The sequence below is a fragment of the Hypomesus transpacificus genome, chromosome 11 (assembly GCF_021917145.1).
Source record: "Hypomesus transpacificus isolate Combined female chromosome 11, fHypTra1, whole genome shotgun sequence".
In the NCBI taxonomy this organism is placed as follows: domain Eukaryota; kingdom Metazoa; phylum Chordata; class Actinopteri; order Osmeriformes; family Osmeridae; genus Hypomesus; species Hypomesus transpacificus.
This window is the reverse complement of record NC_061070.1, coordinates 524,243-542,517: the sequence shown is the minus strand read 5'-3', so window position 1 is coordinate 542,517 and position 18,275 is coordinate 524,243. Positions and strand designations below refer to the sequence as shown.

The window sequence follows — 18,275 nt, the reverse complement described above, 5'->3', positions numbered from 1 at the left end:
CTACAAACAGTCCAGAAAAACATTCAAAACCACAAATGTTGACCAGATCCCAGGTTAAACAGGCTTGAGAGGTGGCTGCTTACTTCTCCAGGTAGATGGAGGACATGGAGTAGACCTGGCTCATGCTGTGGAGGATGACGTCCAGCTCGGAGGAGAGAGTCGGGACAGACGGAGAGGCGGTGGCCTGCCGGAGGAACGCCTCACACTTCTCCCTCATGGCCTCCAGGTCCCCCCTCAGCTGGTCCAGCTCACTCCTCTTCTTCTGCGGGGGGCAGGGGGGGCGGGGCAGGAGGCGGGGCACGGGGAGAGCAGGAGGGGGGGCGTCATTATTATCATTACTGAATGCAAATGGGTTGACGTTATAGCGTGTTTCATGAACGCAACAGGCACTTCCAGTCCTGCTCTGCAGCGCCAATCTAAACAGACTCCAGTGCTGTTGGTTCTCTAATGTGCTCCTGGGGGCCTTACCTCCTGCTCTGGCTCCTGGGGGCCTTACCTCCTGCTCTCGCTCCTTGGGGCCTTACCTCCTGCTCTGCGATCCGCTGGACGCTCTGCTCCAGGTCGTCGCGGTCCAGAGGCGTGCGGATCTGCCTGATTAGGTGCTCCTCCTGCGACTCCAGGCGCATGCGGAAGTTCCGCAGCTCCGAGATGTACTGGTTGTACACAGACTCTTCATGCTCCTCTGTTCAGTGATGAAGACATAGAAGATGAGGTAAATAAACAAACACGCAGGAATGACCACAGTGAAAACATGCCTTGAAACAATTCTTCAATGCTTCAGACGATTTGGGAACTAGAGACCAAAGTGTGTGTAAATCTTGAGAACGATGTGATCTCTGACCCTGTTATTGGCCAGAGATCAACAGCTTACTGCTGATTTATTGTTAGACTATCAAGATCATGAACACCTTAGTGATAATCCTTTCCTGCAGTGTGTTCTGCCTGCCATGGTTAAATGATTAACCTTAACCAAATGAAAATGTGCTGTAGAAACAAACTCTCGCACACCCCTTAAACATAAGATGGAAACACAGCTCGCACGATCACACATTCCAGTGCCCTCACACTAACCATTCCAGCACTGAGACCAATGGGTGCTTCGTGAGGTTAAATAATAATTCCAAAAGGTATTAACTTCATGTCTAATAGGCTTATAGAACCATGTGTTCCCCTCGAGGAGTTCTGCCAAGCGTGTACCAAGCAGCACCCCCCCGTTCAAACACATCAGTAACGTTAGCTTGGCTTTAGCAGAGAGGAAGAGTAGATTAGTGGCTAGCTTAGCCTTGCTGCTCTCCGCAGACTTCTTGGCATTAGCTGAGCGTTGTTAGCATTTAGCGTAGCATCGCCTCTCACTTTGCCGACTTTGTTTTATATGTTAGCAGAGTAACGTTAGCAGTTAGCTTAGCATCTCCCCTATCTTCAGACTGTATGTTAGCGTTAGCAGGAGTATGTAGCGCTTAGCGTGGCCTTGCCTCTCTCCGCAGACGTCAGCAGCTCCTCGTAGTACTCCTTGCAGGCCTGGACCTCCCTCTCCAGCTGGGAGCGGTCTGCCACGGTGAAGACCTCCGACTCCTCGCTGTCCTCCAGGAAGTCTTCAAAGTGGGACTGCAGGTTGCTAATGACCTGCTGGTGCTCGCCCGGCAACATGGTCTTGATCTGTGGAGGACAGAGAAACGTCGTCATCCTGGGTCTGGGCCTGTGAACAAGCGCTCCCGGGAGAGCAACCGTCATTACGATCAAGCACAATCATCTCCACTGACGTTCAGGCACGGAGAGGACGTTGTGACTCATAGTACTGAGGCTTGGATTCAATTGCATGTGATCTCCACGTCCATATCGTATCAGATTCATGACCTTTTGTGTTTGGGTCTACATTGCAGTAATTTCATTAGAGGAGCTCAATAAGATAAGGTCAAGGTTCAGTTAAGACTATCCACCCATCCTTCCACTGACACAGACCTCCGTGTCTGCGTAATCCGGGGAACAGCAGAGAACAGCAGAGAACGTACCGAAGACACGTTCCACTTGCGGATGGCGTGGATGTCGGCCATGAGGAGGTTCCAGGATGCCACGCTCTTCATGTTGACGTGGGAGTGATGCCACAACGACAGGACGTTCTGGTACAGCTGCTCGATCCTGCGGAGGTCAACACAGGGTCAGGGGTCAAAGGTCACCAGATAACGAACACCAGGCCGTTCACACTGCCCTGCTGTACTGACGGTCTACAACACTGAGGGGAATCGTTGGCATTTTTGAATAGGAGAGATAAACTGGGTTGAACTTGATTTCGTGGAGCGTTTAGATGGTTATCTTTCACTGAATATCTTCACCAGTTGTGAAATACGGCTAACAGGTCAGCGACACAGATATTCTCCGGGGAGTTTGTGAGGGAGCTTCTGGGTCCTAGCGCCCCACCTGCTAGCCTGCTCCACAGCTTCCTTGTCGGGCGGAGGCACGGTGAAACAGACTGAGGGAACCATGGCCTCGTTCCCTGACGGGCTGATCACCTTCCACTTGGCCCTGTGGGAGTTGCTGGCCAGGACACACTCATCGTCCTTGTAGATGGTTATCTAGGAGACGCAGATCAATATTAATACAATATTTAAAGCTTGTCTGAATATGGAGGTATCTATCTCCTTACATCCTCTCAACCCCTCATGTATATGCCATACAGTGTGACAGAGTGGACCAGCCCATCGGGCCGTACGGAGCCCTACCTCTATCTGTCGGTAGTCACAGATGGCTTTCACCGGGATGGAGGTTCTGACCAGGCTTTCTGGGTTCCTGGGCTTGAGCTGGATGACAGCCTTGGCCCGGCCCACAAGCCCCGCCACGCTGCTCCGGTACTGGAGAAGCTGTTCCTTCTCATCCTGGAGGAATCAGACAGCCCCATCAAGTCACCTCAGTGTCTCGTTGAAAACACATTTTCCGTGGTAAGTCGAGTTCATGCTCCTGAAGACAGTGCATTCCAACGACCACCACAATCCTGACTTTACCGAAGCTCTTAAGTGTTTTGTGATGCACAATGCTACCCCAGCATCCATAACAGCAGGTCATAACAAGGTGGTTACAGTTGAAGGGTTGAGGCGGGGGATTGATTTGGGTCCCTGTGGTGGGACAGCGTACCATGGACTCCTGGATGAGATCCTCCAGCTTGTGAAGGCTGCTGCTTCGGTCACAGCTGTACTTCCTCTGCACCGTGTCCTGCAAGTTCTTCAGGTAGTCCATAGACTCTTTGGCATCCTTGAAAAACTGTAACAAAGGACAGGGAAACGAGAAGGAGAGGGAGAGAGAGAGCTGGCTTATGAGATCCATCTGCCCCCGAAGCCACGACAGTCAGAACTCAGAGAGAAAGAGAGAGTTAGCTCTCAGCGTACCTCAAAGTAGACAGAGTTGTCTTTCAGGTGCTGCTCCACACAGCAGCAGAGCTGCAGCACCCAGCTCCACTGAGTCTGCATGGCAGCCCGGTACGCCTGGAGAAGAGAGCACAGGGGTCACCTCAGGGGTCGCCAAAGGGGTCACCAAAGGGGTCACCTCAGGGGTCACCACAGGGGTCACCTCAGGGGTCACCACAGGGGTCACCTCAGGGGTCACCACAGGGGTCACCACAGGGGTCCCTCTTCCTCTCCCCCCCACACACACACTGTTCTGTGTCCTTAGGAGCGATGGTCAGTTCTTACTTCAATAGTGAGCCTGGCAGGGTGGTTTTCCAGCAGCAGGGTCTCTGCCTTGTCCTGCACAGACTTGATCACCTCCTCCTTGTCATCCAGCTCTCTCATCAGGTCCTGGACACACAGCCAAGACATGGCCATGCATCAGCCAGGGAACTGTTGAACTGAATACTTTGAGGGCTGAATGTCAAGAGTTATGAGCCAAATCTATCAATGGAGAAACTCACAGCATGGTAGTCCTTCTTCTTGGAGATGTTGCTGTTTCGGTCGCTCCAGTCGAAGGCCACTTCCTCCTCCTCCTTCTCGTTCAGCCAGATGAGCTCCTGGGTGGCCCGGCACACAAAGTCCTGCAGGCTCTCCAGGTGCCTCTGCCTGTCCCTTGAACAACTCTGGACAGGTGGGGCAGGAAGAGGAGATGAGATGAGTCAGGGCAGCCCAGGTTATCAAAACAAGGAAGTGATGTGTGAATGCACATTTTCCTTCCAGACAACTTACCAGTAATTTGCTGTACTGAGATTCTAGTTTGCCCAGTTTTTCAGAATATGCTAGTTTTAGAGGCTGGTTCATCTGAATCTGAGAGGAAAGAAAAAAAAAAAGTTGAGTGAATGTCTTCACTTAGAAATGCAAACCCATCATAAAATGTGTCACAGAACCAAGTCTGCCTGGTTGTTGTTGTTACTGCACACACCTCGTTAAGTTTAGCTTCTTTAAGGCTCATTTGGAATTCGTCGATGGCTTTCTGAACGGTTTTGTGGCTCTCCATGTGCACCTCCACACTGGGGAGGTCAGAGCCCCACTCTGCACGGTCCAGCTGGACCTTCCAGAACAAACACAAAACAAGCCTTCAACATCTCCCCTCACTAAACCCACACTTCACTGCAGACAACCGAAGAGTCCAAAACGTCTTGTCAGGCACCCGAACCTTCCAGAATATTCACCTGCATCTCATCCACCCAGCTCAGGAGGTCCTGAACAAAGTTCATGTTGACCTCCTCTTCGGTCATGTTGGGGTCTCCCAGCAACTTCCCCAGGGGTTTTCGTATCTGCATGTGCTTGAGGTGCTGGAGGGCTCCCGGGTCCATTCCCCCTCCTCCTCCCCCCACGTAGGCCTGCCCCGAGCCAGGTTGCAGGCCAGGGGTGAGGCCAGGGGTGAGGCTGGGGATGAGGCCGGGGTTAAGGCTGGAGGTGAAGGTGGACCCCGGGGTGCCCAGGCCTCCGGGGGTGAGGGCCGGGGTGAGGCTGGAGGAGAAGCCCGAGTTGAGGCTCTGGGTGATGCCTGAGATCATCATCTTGGTCTGCTCTGTGGTCAGGGTGTGGCATTGGCTGTAGACGGAGGAACACTCACTCCTGAGGGATAGGAGGTCGTCACGAAGGCTGGAGACCCTGCAGAGTCACACACACTGCGTGAGAGATGGCCAATACAGGACTAGTACACACACACACAACGGTGGAGTAGAAATGTTTACAAAATATCTATTCTCATTCATGCTTAGAGTTGAGCTAGGCTTATTCTCTGACAGTCAAATCCACAGTCCAAGAAACTATTTGTAAGGAGAGAGTATGTGAAGTTCCTTTTCCCTGTGGAAGCAAGACCCCGCTCGTTCGTGTGCCTGGCTGAGGTGACCTACCTTTGGACAAGCTGGTCAGCGAAGTAGAACTTCCCGTCCAGAAGGATCTGGATGTCCACCACCTGCTGCCTGAGCAGCGTCTCACACTCCAGCAGGTGGCCCGCGACCTCCGCCTCGTTCTGGAACTGGATCCCCGACTCCAGGCGCTTGGCGTCCTGACAGACAAACAGGGGAACCTCTCAGGAAAAGGCTTTTCTTTTCATCCCGAAGGCCTGAGATAATTACAGGGTGTGATAGTAATGTGGCATGTCTTTGGCAATTTGAACTATGATTGCGTGGCTTTTTAGAGAAGAAGTGGATTTAGGAAAAGTGTATGCTGTGCTGTCGAAACGTGTCTTACAGACTGCAGGGCGGTCCTGGCCAGCGCTAGCTTGTCCTCGCCAGACACACAGTCTCTCTGGACTCTGTTGGCTACCTGCTGCAGTCTCTCCAGTCTGAAACACAGGGCGGGAGACGTTAGTGCTGGACTCGTGTTCGAACAAACTCAACGTCAAGCACAAACCCTCTTCAAAGGCACATACGGTCTGATCTGCCAAACTCCAAACTCTGTGCTGTGCACTGCAGGCTCAGGTGCATTCATCCAACCCAAACTGAATTATTATAACACCCGGATACTACAATATACAATCTGAACACAAAAACAAGAAATACACAATCTGCTGAGTCAACAATACTCCAGCACGACAATATAACATCTAGAGCGTTAACACCCAAACCAGGGAGACGTCATCCGTCAAGCCGTCATCATCCGTCATGCTCCGACTCACCGGGGTCCGTACATGGACATGCTGTTATTGAGGAACACAGGACTGCTGGAGAGCAGAGGCTCCATGGTGGGTCCAGACAGCAGGTTCTCAGCTGAGCCCAGACTGGTCAAGGTGCTGACTGAGGACAGACTGCTGCAGTACGCCAGGTTGCTGTTCATCGTACGTCACCCCCGAAAACGACCAAACGCGTGCGAAAACCACAGTCCCCACAGCCCTCTCATCTGTCCGAGTCTCAAGTCTGGGGAATCTGGAGTGTACTCAGCGTGGCTGCTTGCTCACCCACGACGCGTGTCCTCCACACAGTCCTCCACGCGCTCAACACACACACACACAGAACCATCTGGCAGAGCCTCTCTTTTATAGAGCACTACGTGTCTACACACACACACACACCTGCCACTGTGGAGGAGAACGTTAACATGAACCCACCCTTCAAGAATATGTTGCCCTGGGCGATGGCATCGGTTCATGTTTGTACAGACAGCCGAGTGCAAGTTCAGGCAGTGACAGTACAGTACCATGGGTATGTAGCCTGGAAGACCGCTACTGCTTCTACCAGCCTTCACTCAGGTTCACTAGCAGTGTGATTGTGCCATGTCACTGGCCAGCAAAACACGTGTTTATCTAACCAGTGGCAGCGTTTATTACCCCGGGGCTTTCCAAACAGATAGAGGCTGCATGTGAACAAAAAGTTGTGTACCTGCGACCGAGTCAGATATATACCTACATATGCAAACAAACCCATGCTTGTGCAGGGAAACATGAGCGTACATTTTGTATATTTAGAGGTTGTGTTGAAACGTGTATGCTCATTCAAGACATTCAATTCCTCTGAGATGTATCACACGTTAACAACACACTCCAAACCAAACTAACCATGGACTTTCACACTCTGATAAGACACCTGGTGCAGACCTGTGATACAATTCCAATACCTTTCTTCCAACAAAACAACTTACTGTACTCGTGAACCAGTGTTTATCTACTTCCAACAGCAACCGCAATGTCTACAGAACAGTTGGAATCCATGTGAAGCTTATCTATACAGAACTTCCTTCAACATGATCTCAGCCAAGACAACTCAACAGAGCACTACAAGCATGACCGGTAAGCAACACAAATCCTAATCATTCAGCAGCTTTGGGTCACGTAGTGCTAAACCTATTTGAAGTGACTCAACCTAAGATCAATCTTTCATGGGGATGACTAAACATTCAGATTAGGAAAATGAGCCTTTGGCAGACAAGGTGCACCTCTATACTCACACAAACCAGGTAACTAGCATGAGGTCGGGTCGGATAAGGGATCAACTCTGAAGTATGGCAGATAATGATGTTGTATGGTTGTAAATCATGTGTGTGTGTGTGTGTGTGTGTGAGAGAGTTAGTGTGTGTGATTTAATGTGTGTATGTCTGTGAGGGTGTGTGAGTGTGTGTGTGTGTGTGTGTGTGTGTGTGTGTGTGTGTGTGTGTGTGCAGTATGTGCGTGTGCGTGTGTGTGCAGCAGCCTACCTGTCCACCTCAGGCCTCAGGCTCTTCTCTCTCTCCAACATGGCCACGATTAGCTTCCCCCAGTCCTTCTCCACATCATTAGGGTGGGACCCCTGGGGCAGCTGGATACGACCAAACTCTATCCACACCTGCTCCACATAACACACACACCACCGCACACACGTACACACACACCAACGCACACACACACGTACACACTCACACAGTTACACATACATAACCACAAACAAACAGACAGGAACACATACACAGCATCTTAGTTTGTCCCCTTCAGTTGCTGTCACTATCTAACTTGGTGGCATGGGCAGTGCTCCACAGCTACATACCTCGAGCATTTTGTAAAGATGTTTGATCCGAGACTTCTCGTTCTCTTTCAGCGGAATTTCATTCTCTTTGAACTGCTGATACTGGGTATAAAGTGCCTAGGAAGAGAAAGCACTCAGTGAGTCCCATGTCGGCGCCAGCCTCCCTCAACATCCAACACAAAATCAATACATGACATCAATAGCCCTGAACCGTGCCTACAAGTCTGACGGCATCACTTCCTGTTTACTCACACTATGTCCTGGTGTACGAACCGAAGGATGGAGCATACCAGGTTCCTGTCCAGCTAGCGCCTGACTGTCGACAGCGAGGGAGTAAAGGCGTCTGCTCGCTGCTAGAGTCTGATCAAGCTTTCCTATCTAATGACCAGACAGAGACGCTACTTGTGGCTGTGAAGCCAGAGATAGCGTGTCGATGCTCAGCCCTGGGCCCCTCGGGCCCAGCCCAGCACAACCATATTCAGCACTTAGTATTTCTAACCTGGTTCTGACAGGTCTCCAAGAAGAATATTATACAGCTGAATGTTTTAGTCATAGCATGTTAGCATATTCATTAGATCCTGCATGGACTTGAGTTCTACTATGATGGCATAGTTAGAAATGTTACTTGAGTTCCACTAATTATGTTATGTCCACTGTACTGTCCTGTCTGCAGTATTGAATGTAGTATCTGTTTTTCAAGCTCATGGTGCAGAACAAATTCCCCTCGGGGCAATAAAGGTTTTCATTCATTCATGATGTCATTAGTTATAAGTGTTAGCTTGAGTTCCACTATGATGTCATTAGTTTAACTAATGACATCATAGTGGAACTCAAGTAACACTTATAACTTATAAGTGTTACCCAAGTGTCACTTGATTTCCTCTATGATGTAATTAGAAGTGTTACTTGAGTTCCTCTATGATGTCATTAGTTAAAAGTGTTACTTGAGTTTCACTATGATGTCATTAGTTAGAAGTGTTACTTGAGTTCCACTATGATGTCATTAGTTATAAGTGTTACTTGAGCTCCTCTATGATGTCATTAGAAGTGTTACCTTGAGTTCTACTATGATGTCATTAGTTAGAAGTCTTACTTGAGTTCCACTACGATGTCAATAGAAGTGTTACCTTGAGTTCCACTATGATGACATTAGAAGTGTTACTTGAGTTCCACTATGACATTAGAAGTGTTACCTTGAGTTCCACTATGATGTCATTAGTTAGAAGTGTTACTTGAGTTCCACTATGATGTCATTAGTTAGAAGTGTTACTTGAGTTCCACTACAATGTCAATAGAAGTGTTACCTTGAGTTCCACAGGGTTATTGGGGAAGGCCCTGTCTGCCATCACTGTGATGTTGTGTTTGATCCATTGGCTCAGGTACTTGAGCGTGTTCTGGTACTCCACCCACTTGATATCGACGTCCTGAGAAGAGGACACTCAGATTATCTACAGATCATCACATTTCAGTAGTCCTCTGGATCGGAAAGTACATTACAGCAGGCAGTGTGTGTGTGTACGTGTGTGTACGTGTATGTGATGTGTTGTTTGTGTGAGCATATGTGTGTGTGTATGTGTGTGAGCATGTGTGTTTGCAAGCCTGTGTTGCATGTGTTTGTGTGTGTGTGTGTGAACACATTGTGAGCATGCGGTGTGTTGAGCCCGTAGCGACTCACGTTAGCGTTGATGCCGTCGCCGCCCTCAGGCACCTTGGGGAACACGTCGAACAGAGTGGACACGTACGTGATGACCGACTTCTCATCTGGGGACTGCACGTCCACGTCTGAGGAGACGGCAAACCGTGCCACGCTTACACACCACATTACACTACACCAAGGAAACTGTTGTAAAACTAAATCGCATTCGAGTAATTAACTTACATGAAACACACTCATAACATTTATTGTTATTAACCAGCAACAATCATGTCTCAGCTGGTCTTCATAGAGTGCTAGTTATATTACATTACATGAAGTAAACGTGTCAAGTTCTGATTTTAGACCCTAGCTCTTATTGGATGGCTTCAGCTCTCTGACAACAACACAGAGATGGGAATATGTGGAGGAATGCTCACCTGCTGAGTCAAAAATACCACTGGAGGAATGTGTGTGTGCATGTGTGTGTTTGCGTTTTGACTGACACATTACCAAGTGATTTTAATCCACTGCTACCTAGCTGCTGGCTGCAATCCTTGCTGCAAGTGGGCGCATGTGTGGCTGGGTGTGTACGTCTGTATGTAGGTGTGTGCGTGTGTGTGCGTGTTTGTTCAACTGATCTTGTGGGGGCCACAAATCCCCTGTAAAAATGGTAAACTGAGAAAAAGGCCACTTGCGGCGATGTTGTGTTGGTCCTTGCGTGTGTGTGGGACTCACCCTCAGGGTCCAGCAGCCTGGCCACGCCCAGCTGCTCAGCCACAGTGAAGGCCTGCTCCAGGTTAGACCTGCTGCTCTGGGCCGAGACACGACCCATGTCCACGAGGTCCGGTCTGGGGGGGGGGAGGGAGAGGGAGAGGGGGAGGGGGAGGGGGAGGGGGAGGGGGAGGGGGAGGGGGAGAGGGAGAGGGAGAGGGAGAGGGAGAGGGAGAGGGAGAGGGAGAGGGAGAGGGAGAGGGAGAGGGAGAAGGAGAGGGAGAGTGGGTGGATAGGGAGAGAGACAAAGAGAGGATGAGATAGAGAAGAGAGGTAGAAAGAGAGAAGGAGAGATGGAGAGGGAGAGAGGGAGGCAGAAACAGATGGAGGGAGAGAGAGATAAGAACACTCAGCATTTGCAAGGGAAATTAAACACAAACTGCTCTGAATGAGGTTTGTATTCTGGTCCCTTCAGGCATGATGATTGGGCCCAGGTTCTGTTGAGGAAATGTGCTCAATCTTTTATGTAACATATGAGCCTATGTTTATTAGCTAACTACTGTGCCAATTACTGTAGCATTTAATTTGTTAGCTAACAACAGTCTAACAAGTTACAGTCAAGCTCATAGATAGATAGATACATTAGATAGATTAGATGCATAAATGCATAAATGCTAAAATGCATGGATACATAGATACATAGAGATACAGACAGACAGACAGAGAAGATAGATTAGATGCATATAGGCAGACAGACAGACAGATATGAATGCTCATAGACTGCTGCACTGAGGAATAGCTTGTTTATAACCATCTACAGATGAAGAGATGAAGAATTACTCATGATGAAGAGGATTTATGACACACCCCAGTCCTTACTCCTAATCTCTCACTCCTAACTCTTCCATCCTAAATCCTATTCCCTCCTCCTCTCCTAACTCCTCCTCCTCTCCTCTCTCCTCCTCCTCTCCTAACTCCTCCTCCTCTCCTTGCATTAGCCCTGGAGCCAAAGGCAGCCAGACCAGTCCTACAGACATACCCAGCAAAACACATAAACCACACGTACGTCAAATGTTTGCTCATGTTTCTGTTGACTTTCCACATTCAGACTGCACATAATGAAATGACACACATGTTCCCCTCCAGCCTCTCTTGTCCAGGGAGGCAGAAGGCGGATCTGAGTGGCAGAAGGGGAGGAGAAATGGGGCTGATCACCTTACACCTGCAGTATGGACTCATGGTGCCCTTCCCGTGTTTGTGTATGATGTCACTGATGGGGCTCTACCTGTGTTTGTGTATGATGTCACTGATGGGGCCCTACCTGTATTTGTGTATGATGTCACTGATGGGGCCCTACCTGTATTTGTGTATGATGTCACAGATGGGGCCATACCTGTATTTGTGTATGATGTCACTGATGGGGCCCTACCTGTATTTGTGTATGATGTCACTGATGGGCCCTACCTGTATTTGTGTATGATGTCACTGATGGGGCCCTACCTGTATTTGTGTATGATGTCACTGATGGGGCCCTACCTGTATTTGTGTATGATGTCACTGATGGGGCCCTACCTGTATTTGTGTATGATGTCACTGATGGGGCCCTACCTGTATTTGTGTATGATGTCACTGATGGGGCCCTACCTGTATTTGTGTATGATGTCACTGATGGGGCCCTACCTGTATTTGTGTATGATGTCACTGATGGGGCCCTACCTGTATTTGTTTATGATGTCATTGATGGGGCCCTACCTGTATTTGTGTATGATGTCACAGATGGGGCCCTACCTGTATTTGTGTATGATGTCACTGATGGGGCCCTACCTGTATTTGTGTATGATGTCACTGATGGGGCCCTACCTGTATTTGTGTATGATGTCACTGATGGGGCCCTACCTGTATTTGTGTATGATGGCGTTGAAGAGACGCCCGTCCCTCCAGGAGGAGGTGAAGTTGTCACAGCGGACGCCGACGTAGCCCTCGCTCATCTGCCGGGACCAGAGCAGCAGGCGCTCCTTGGCCGTCATATCCTCCGACTCCCCACACACGTGGATCTCAGAGATCTGGAGGAGGCACATCGTGAACTGGGTCATCCTACACATCAACAACATGTTAACAACACACAGACACACAGGCGTATACAGCACCCATCATCGATCCAGTACGATAACAACATGAGGAATGTGAGAGACGAAAGACGATTACAAGAACTGTCAAGAACTTCTCACACACACACACACACACACACCTCTGCCAGGAGGTGATATCATAGACAGGGGCAAGCCAACAGCTCACCACCAATGTGCATTATGTCAAGTGAATAACATGACATTGTATATTGTGAGATAGCTTCTAGTCAGCACACACAAGGTTGCTTTGATCAAACTAACTGTGAAAGACATGTTCATGAGAATATCAACCACCGCACAGTCAACAGACATGGGCCTTGGAGATCTAAAAGATGGAAAACCTAACAGGTACTCTGACAGGCATTATGACAGAAACAGACAGCTGTTCTCACTACACTGGGCCAGACTAACCACGTCAGACAGGTGGGTGTGTGTGTGTGGTGTTCAGCATTGGAATACATGGAATGGCACATCAAAAGAATAAGAATCAGCATGGCTTAACAAGTACTGGTTTACACATCCATACAAACTTGACTTCTGTGGGTTATCAGCTCACATCCTAAAGCAGGACCAACTTCATAGTGGTGACGGAGGTGGGTGAGGGAGGGGGTTGTGCTTACTAGTTATTGTGTGTACTAACAAAGAAGTTTGTCTGACACAACCTGGACAGACGTCAGGAGCCAGGAGGTCAGACAGGAGAAGCCACATCACAAACCCTATCAGGGCTTTGAACTCCATAACCAGCAAACATTATCCAGTCTATAGGAACTCATTACTGTTAACAAAGGGTCAGTGTCTTTCTGTGTGTGTGTGTGTGTATGTGTGTGTGTGGGTGTGTGTGTGTGTGTGTGTGTATGTGTGTGTGTGTGTGTGTGTATGTGTGTGTGTATGTGTGTGTGTGTGTGTGTGTGTGTGTGTGTGTGTGTGTGTGTATGTGTGTGTGTGTGTGTGTGTATGTGTGTGTGTGTGTGTGCGCTTAAAACATCCTGAGAGGGACTATTTCCGTTTCTAAGACTGAATCATTTTTTTTCCACCAAGGCAAATGGCCAACAACGTGTCTCCCAGTGTCCTTATTTGGTTAACTAATCACAGTTTGTTTGTGTCAGAAATGCTAGAAATGTCAACGAGGCATCCAGCTGGCAAATAATTAGCCCCCTGTTTGAGGGAGAAATGGAGAGATAACCTCCTAAACAAACACCCCCATGTGGTCATGGCAACCCAGAGGGCAGTGCAGGAAGAGGTATATGTGCCTTGTTGTGACGTAAGGCGGCTTCACCTCTGTGACCCTCTCTCCAGGGGACCTTTGAACCTCCTCTGGAAGTGCTGGCATGTTGTCATGTTCAAGGAAATGTTGACTGAGATACACTCTCAAACATCTGGCCCCAGTCGTTCAAAAAGTTTAATCTGGATCGGAATGATCTGGATTTTGAAATCCCATGTTTTGCTATCCAGGATCAGGTATTAAATCGTACTTTTGTGCTGTTTTTTCAAAGCAACATCGGATTGGATTGACCAAATTTGCATTCTCAGTGTTATAAATGGGACAACATATAACAGTGTAGGCTTGTTGCTACGTAAAGAACAGGTTCAATAGCCAGCAAGGGGGTCGCTTTTAAGTGTTTTGATTTGAAAAGACAGAAAAGGTCCAAATAAAACATCCAAACAGAGATGGCTCTGTGGGTCAGATGACCCACAAACACTTGAAAACAAACAAATATACAGATTTTTAACATATGTTTCAAAACCTGAAAAAGGCTACATGTCCAATAGTTAACAATTAAAGTTTCAAAGTTAGTCTTCGGTTGGGGAGAGACCAGCTTTTTGAAACTCTCCTTTTAGGAGGAGGATCTCAAGTCTGGCTTTGGTTTTCTGAAGTTGGGGAAGAGTGATTTGTTCCGTGGCCAGACAAATCTGTACTTCTGCTCTTTGATATAAATAAATGAATATGTACTACATGATAGTTATATTTGACCAATTTCAAGTTGTATTATATTTTGTTCCTGATATCTACCCTGACCCTTCTGTTGGGATCAGAATGATCTTGATTTTTTGGATCAAAGGTATCCCAATCTTACTAAAATGTTTTGAACAACACATATAGAAGGTTTGATCCAGATCAAAACCAAGACTGGATTACCTGATCTAATCCAATTTCAGAATCCTTTTTTAATTTTGAACAACACATTTTTAAGATTTGATCCAATCCAATAGCCAAATCCAATCAGATCACTTCTGAACAACTGGCCCCTGGTGAGTATGTTTAGTCAGCTAGAGCAAGCTACAGTGTCTTAATTTCAGCTAGCATTAGTTAGCATTGATTGAGCTAAGAAAAACTAGCATTGCTTGAGCTAGGATAAGTTAGCATGGATCAAGCCCGCATGAATTTTACTTTTAAAGAGCTAGCGAAAGCTAGTTTTGACTGAGCTAACTAGCATGAAGCTAACTAGCATGAAGAAGCACTCAACTGTATGTCTATTACAGGACATTCAAACTCAGCGGCAGAAACATGTCTGACACTGCTACAGTAAGGTGAAAATGATCAACATGAAATGTTATGTTCTGCTGGCAGAAACGACTTATTCAGTGTCTCAACCAACATGACTGCATGACTGCTGCACTGCAGCACTGGGGAACATGACTGCTGCACTGCAGCACTGGGGAACATGACTGATGCACTGCAGCACTTGGGAACATGACTGCTGCACTGCCCAGCACTGGGGAACATGACTGCTGCACTGCAGCACTGGGGACATGACTGCTGCACTGCAGCACTGGGGAACATGACTGATGCACTGCAACACTTGGGAACATGACTGCTGCACTGCCCAGCACTGAGGAACATGACTGCTGCACTGCCCAGCACTGTGGAACATGACTGCTGCACTGCCCAGCACTGGGGAACATGACTGCTGCACTGCAGCACTGGGGACATGACTGCTGCACTGCAGCACTGGGTAACATGACTGCTGCACTGCTCAGCACTGGGGAACATGACCTCTGCACTGCCCAGCACTGGGGAACATGACTGCTGCACTGCAGCACTGGGGAACATGACTGCTGCACTGCTCAGCACTGGGTAACATGACTGCTGCACTGCTCAGCACTGGGGAACATGACCTCTGCACTGCCCAGCACTGGGGAACATGACTGCTGCACTGCAGCACTGGGGAACATGACTGCTGCACTGCTCAGCACTGGGAACATGACTGCTGCACTGCCCAGCACTGGGGAACATGACTGCTGCACTGCCCAGCACTGGGAACATGACTGCTGCACTGCAGCACTGGGGAACATGACTGCTGCACTGCCCAGCACTGGGGAACATGACTGCTGCACTGCCCAGCACTGGGGAACAGGACTGCTGCACTGCCCAGCACTGGGGAACATGACTGCTGCACTGCCCAGCACTGGGGAACATGACTGCTGCACTGCCTAGCACTGGGGAACATGACTGCTGCACTGCAGCACTGGGGAACATGTCATGGAAAACAAGAATGTGAAAAGTAAAGAGGGAAGAAAACAGACAGATGTATATGGTCACTCAAATCATGAAAACAATTAAATTAAATTGCCAAGTTTATCTAAGACAACATGAGTGACACGTCTTGAGGACAAAGCTCTCCACAAACTCTGTCAGGATCTGTAATTTCCTGTTTCCAAACCGGCTTGGCAGGAGCAGTGATGACAGTGCTCATTCGAGTCCTGAGAATCTTACACCGTGTCACAGAGTATATTTAGACTTCTCCGACTGCGCTTTCAGAACTGCACATGGGGGCTCTCGGTCTGCCAGTGTGGAAACACAGTGTCACACAGACAGGTCGCACAGAAACTCGAAAACAATAGTTTCCAAGGAACGCCACTGCAATGGAATGCAGAAACAAAAACGCACGCGCACACACACACACACACACACACACAGAGAAACACTCAACAAAATCATAACGCGTTGATTCCTTGACGACAACCGAGAAACGCCCGGCTCCATTCCACCCTTCCTCAAACATCCCCCCTTCCCCCATCCCTGCTGCTCCGATGCCGGACCTCCTGTTGACTATTAATACCCCGGCTTTACCTCAGGTCTGGCGGAAGCACACATGACAGAAGCCCCGGAACCTTCCGCGTGACCCAGAGAGGGTCCTGACGCCCCGGAGCAGGTGTGCGTGTGGGTGCGTCTCGTCCTCCGGTGGACCTGGGAGCTCCAGATGATCCTGGGGAGGCTGACGGCCAGGCGGTCGTCCCCCCTCAGGGTGCGCAGGGTGTGCTCCACCGCCCCGAAGCTCACCACCCTCCTCAGCTGCTTCTGGAGCAGCCTCCGGCCCAGGAGCCCGTCCTTGGGAGCCACGTCCCTGGAGGTCCGGGTGATGCCCCGGAGCGGGGCCTGGCCGGCGGGCCTGCTCCCCACGCCAGCCCCCTGCTGCTGGGACAGCCGCCCCGAGCGAAGAGCCAACCTCTGTCCAAGTGGAGCTCTGCAGTTCACCTGCACTTCACCCACGTAGACGCCGCGGCTGATGCTGCCTAGCCTGGCGCTGGGGGTCTCCTCCACCTCTGGGGGACTCTCCCCGTCAGGTCTGTCCTCTGCCCCGCTCTCGGGGCCCTGGTCTGGGCGGCACCGGGGCTCCATGCCCCCGGAGACATCCCCGTCCTGGAGACTCTCTCCTCCACGGCTCCGCAGAGACTCCGTGGGCTGGAAGTCTCCGGACTTCCTCTTCTTCTTCCTCTGGAAGTAGCGTCGTCCTCGCAGCTCCCTGCGCTCCGGGCTCAGGGGGGCTTTGCTGGGATCAACGTAGCATTCCTCCTTGGGCCCGCGCACGCAGCCACACACGTTCCCCATGGCTGTGCCCGTCCGGCACTCACCTCCCCATGGACTGCCTCCCACTGCTCGGCTCCCCTGGGTTCGGCGCCGGGACTCCGGGGGCTTTAACAGACGCGATCACTTGGGTTCCACACAGAAGGAGCCATGTTTGCTGAGGGCGGGAGGAGGGAGGGTGAGGAGGAGGTGGGAGCAGTGGAGAGAGAGAGTTCCTGTGGAGGCTGTGGCCACTGACCCGGTGCCTGGAGAACACAGCAGAGAAGTTTCAGACCTCTCTCTCGTCCGCTTCTTCTCTCTCTCTCTCTCTCTCTCTCTCTCTCTCTCTCTCTCTCTCTCTCTCTCTCTCTCTCTCTCTGTGTCCAGCGCTGCCTCTCCTCTGTTTCCTGATTTCTTTCCGGGTCTCTCCTCTGTCACAGTCCTCCTTACTTTTCTTCTCCTTTCCTTTCTTCTTCGTTCCTCTCGGTTCCTCTCTGTTCCTCTCTGTTCCTCTCCTCTCCCGCTGCTCTCTGGAATCTGTGGGTGACCTTTGGAGTGTGTGCCAGGTCGAGGCTAATCCAACCCAAACACCATAAACGCAGACAGCAGCACAGCAGCCAGAGGGACAGCCCACACTGCTTCACCTCCCAGCTGATACAGAGAGGGAGGGAGGGAGGGAGGGAGGGAGGGAGGGAGGGAGAGAGGGAGAGAGGGAGGGAGAGAGAGAGAGAGAGAGAGAGGAGAGAGAGAGAGAGAGAGAGAGAGAGAGAGAGAGAGAGAGAGGGAGGCTGAGAGATTCAGAGGGAGGAAAAGAGAGAGAAAGACAATGAGAGAAAACGAGAGAGAGGAAGAGAATGACAGAAAATGAAAGTAAGAGGGAGAGAACGAGAGAGAAATCTGAGGCAGCCCTGAAGCCCGGTCGTCTTGGTCTGAAGTGTAAACACAACCACCTGCAGGACCCCTCCTGGTGTTAGGTTTCCTCACATGTGCCTGTCTGCAGCCAGGACGTGTCCAGGAGGGTGGGAGAGAGTGCGGGGGGAGGGGACCAGACTCCCCAGCTGACAGCCCCTGACAGCCACAGCCGGCAGTGACAATCCCTCGTATGAGAAAACTGAGCTCAGCGAGTTTGTC

General features: G+C 50.0%; 1 protein-coding gene across 16 annotated transcripts in view; it reads right to left on the bottom strand.

Moving 5' to 3' along the window:
• The window catches only part of dst (dystonin), a 99,543-nt gene extending 81,714 nt beyond the window's left edge, over positions 1-17,829 (bottom strand). For 10 of the 16 annotated variants that reach the window (XM_047028587.1, XM_047028594.1, XM_047028588.1 and 7 more), the window contains exons 1-22: positions 16,431-17,829; positions 12,126-12,292; positions 10,254-10,366; positions 9,558-9,664; positions 9,187-9,306; positions 7,904-7,999; positions 7,578-7,705; positions 5,640-5,733; positions 5,300-5,454; positions 4,610-5,054; positions 4,360-4,488; positions 4,167-4,244; positions 3,899-4,060; positions 3,681-3,785; positions 3,378-3,473; positions 3,127-3,252; positions 2,718-2,870; positions 2,416-2,570; positions 2,010-2,136; positions 1,473-1,656; positions 525-682; positions 84-262 (exon numbers count right to left, since the gene is read on the bottom strand). In XM_047028587.1, coding sequence (XP_046884543.1) covers positions 84-262; positions 525-682; positions 1,473-1,656; positions 2,010-2,136; positions 2,416-2,570; positions 2,718-2,870; positions 3,127-3,252; positions 3,378-3,473; positions 3,681-3,785; positions 3,899-4,060; positions 4,167-4,244; positions 4,360-4,488; positions 4,610-5,054; positions 5,300-5,454; positions 5,640-5,733; positions 7,578-7,705; positions 7,904-7,999; positions 9,187-9,306; positions 9,558-9,664; positions 10,254-10,366; positions 12,126-12,292; positions 16,431-17,189 — 3,836 coding nt within the window. In that variant the 5' untranslated portion in view covers positions 17,190-17,829. Of the gene's footprint in view, positions 1-83; positions 263-524; positions 683-1,472; positions 1,657-2,009; positions 2,137-2,415; positions 2,571-2,717; positions 2,871-3,126; positions 3,253-3,377; positions 3,474-3,680; positions 3,786-3,898; positions 4,061-4,166; positions 4,245-4,359; positions 4,489-4,609; positions 5,055-5,299; positions 5,455-5,639; positions 5,734-6,066; positions 6,433-7,577; positions 7,706-7,903; positions 8,000-8,134; positions 8,364-9,186; positions 9,307-9,557; positions 9,665-10,253; positions 10,367-12,125; positions 12,293-16,430 lie in introns of those variants that run through there. The other 6 variants (XM_047028597.1, XM_047028600.1, XM_047028604.1 and 3 more) reach the window with 4 other exon arrangements.
• Positions 17,830-18,275: the final 446 nt, after the last annotated feature.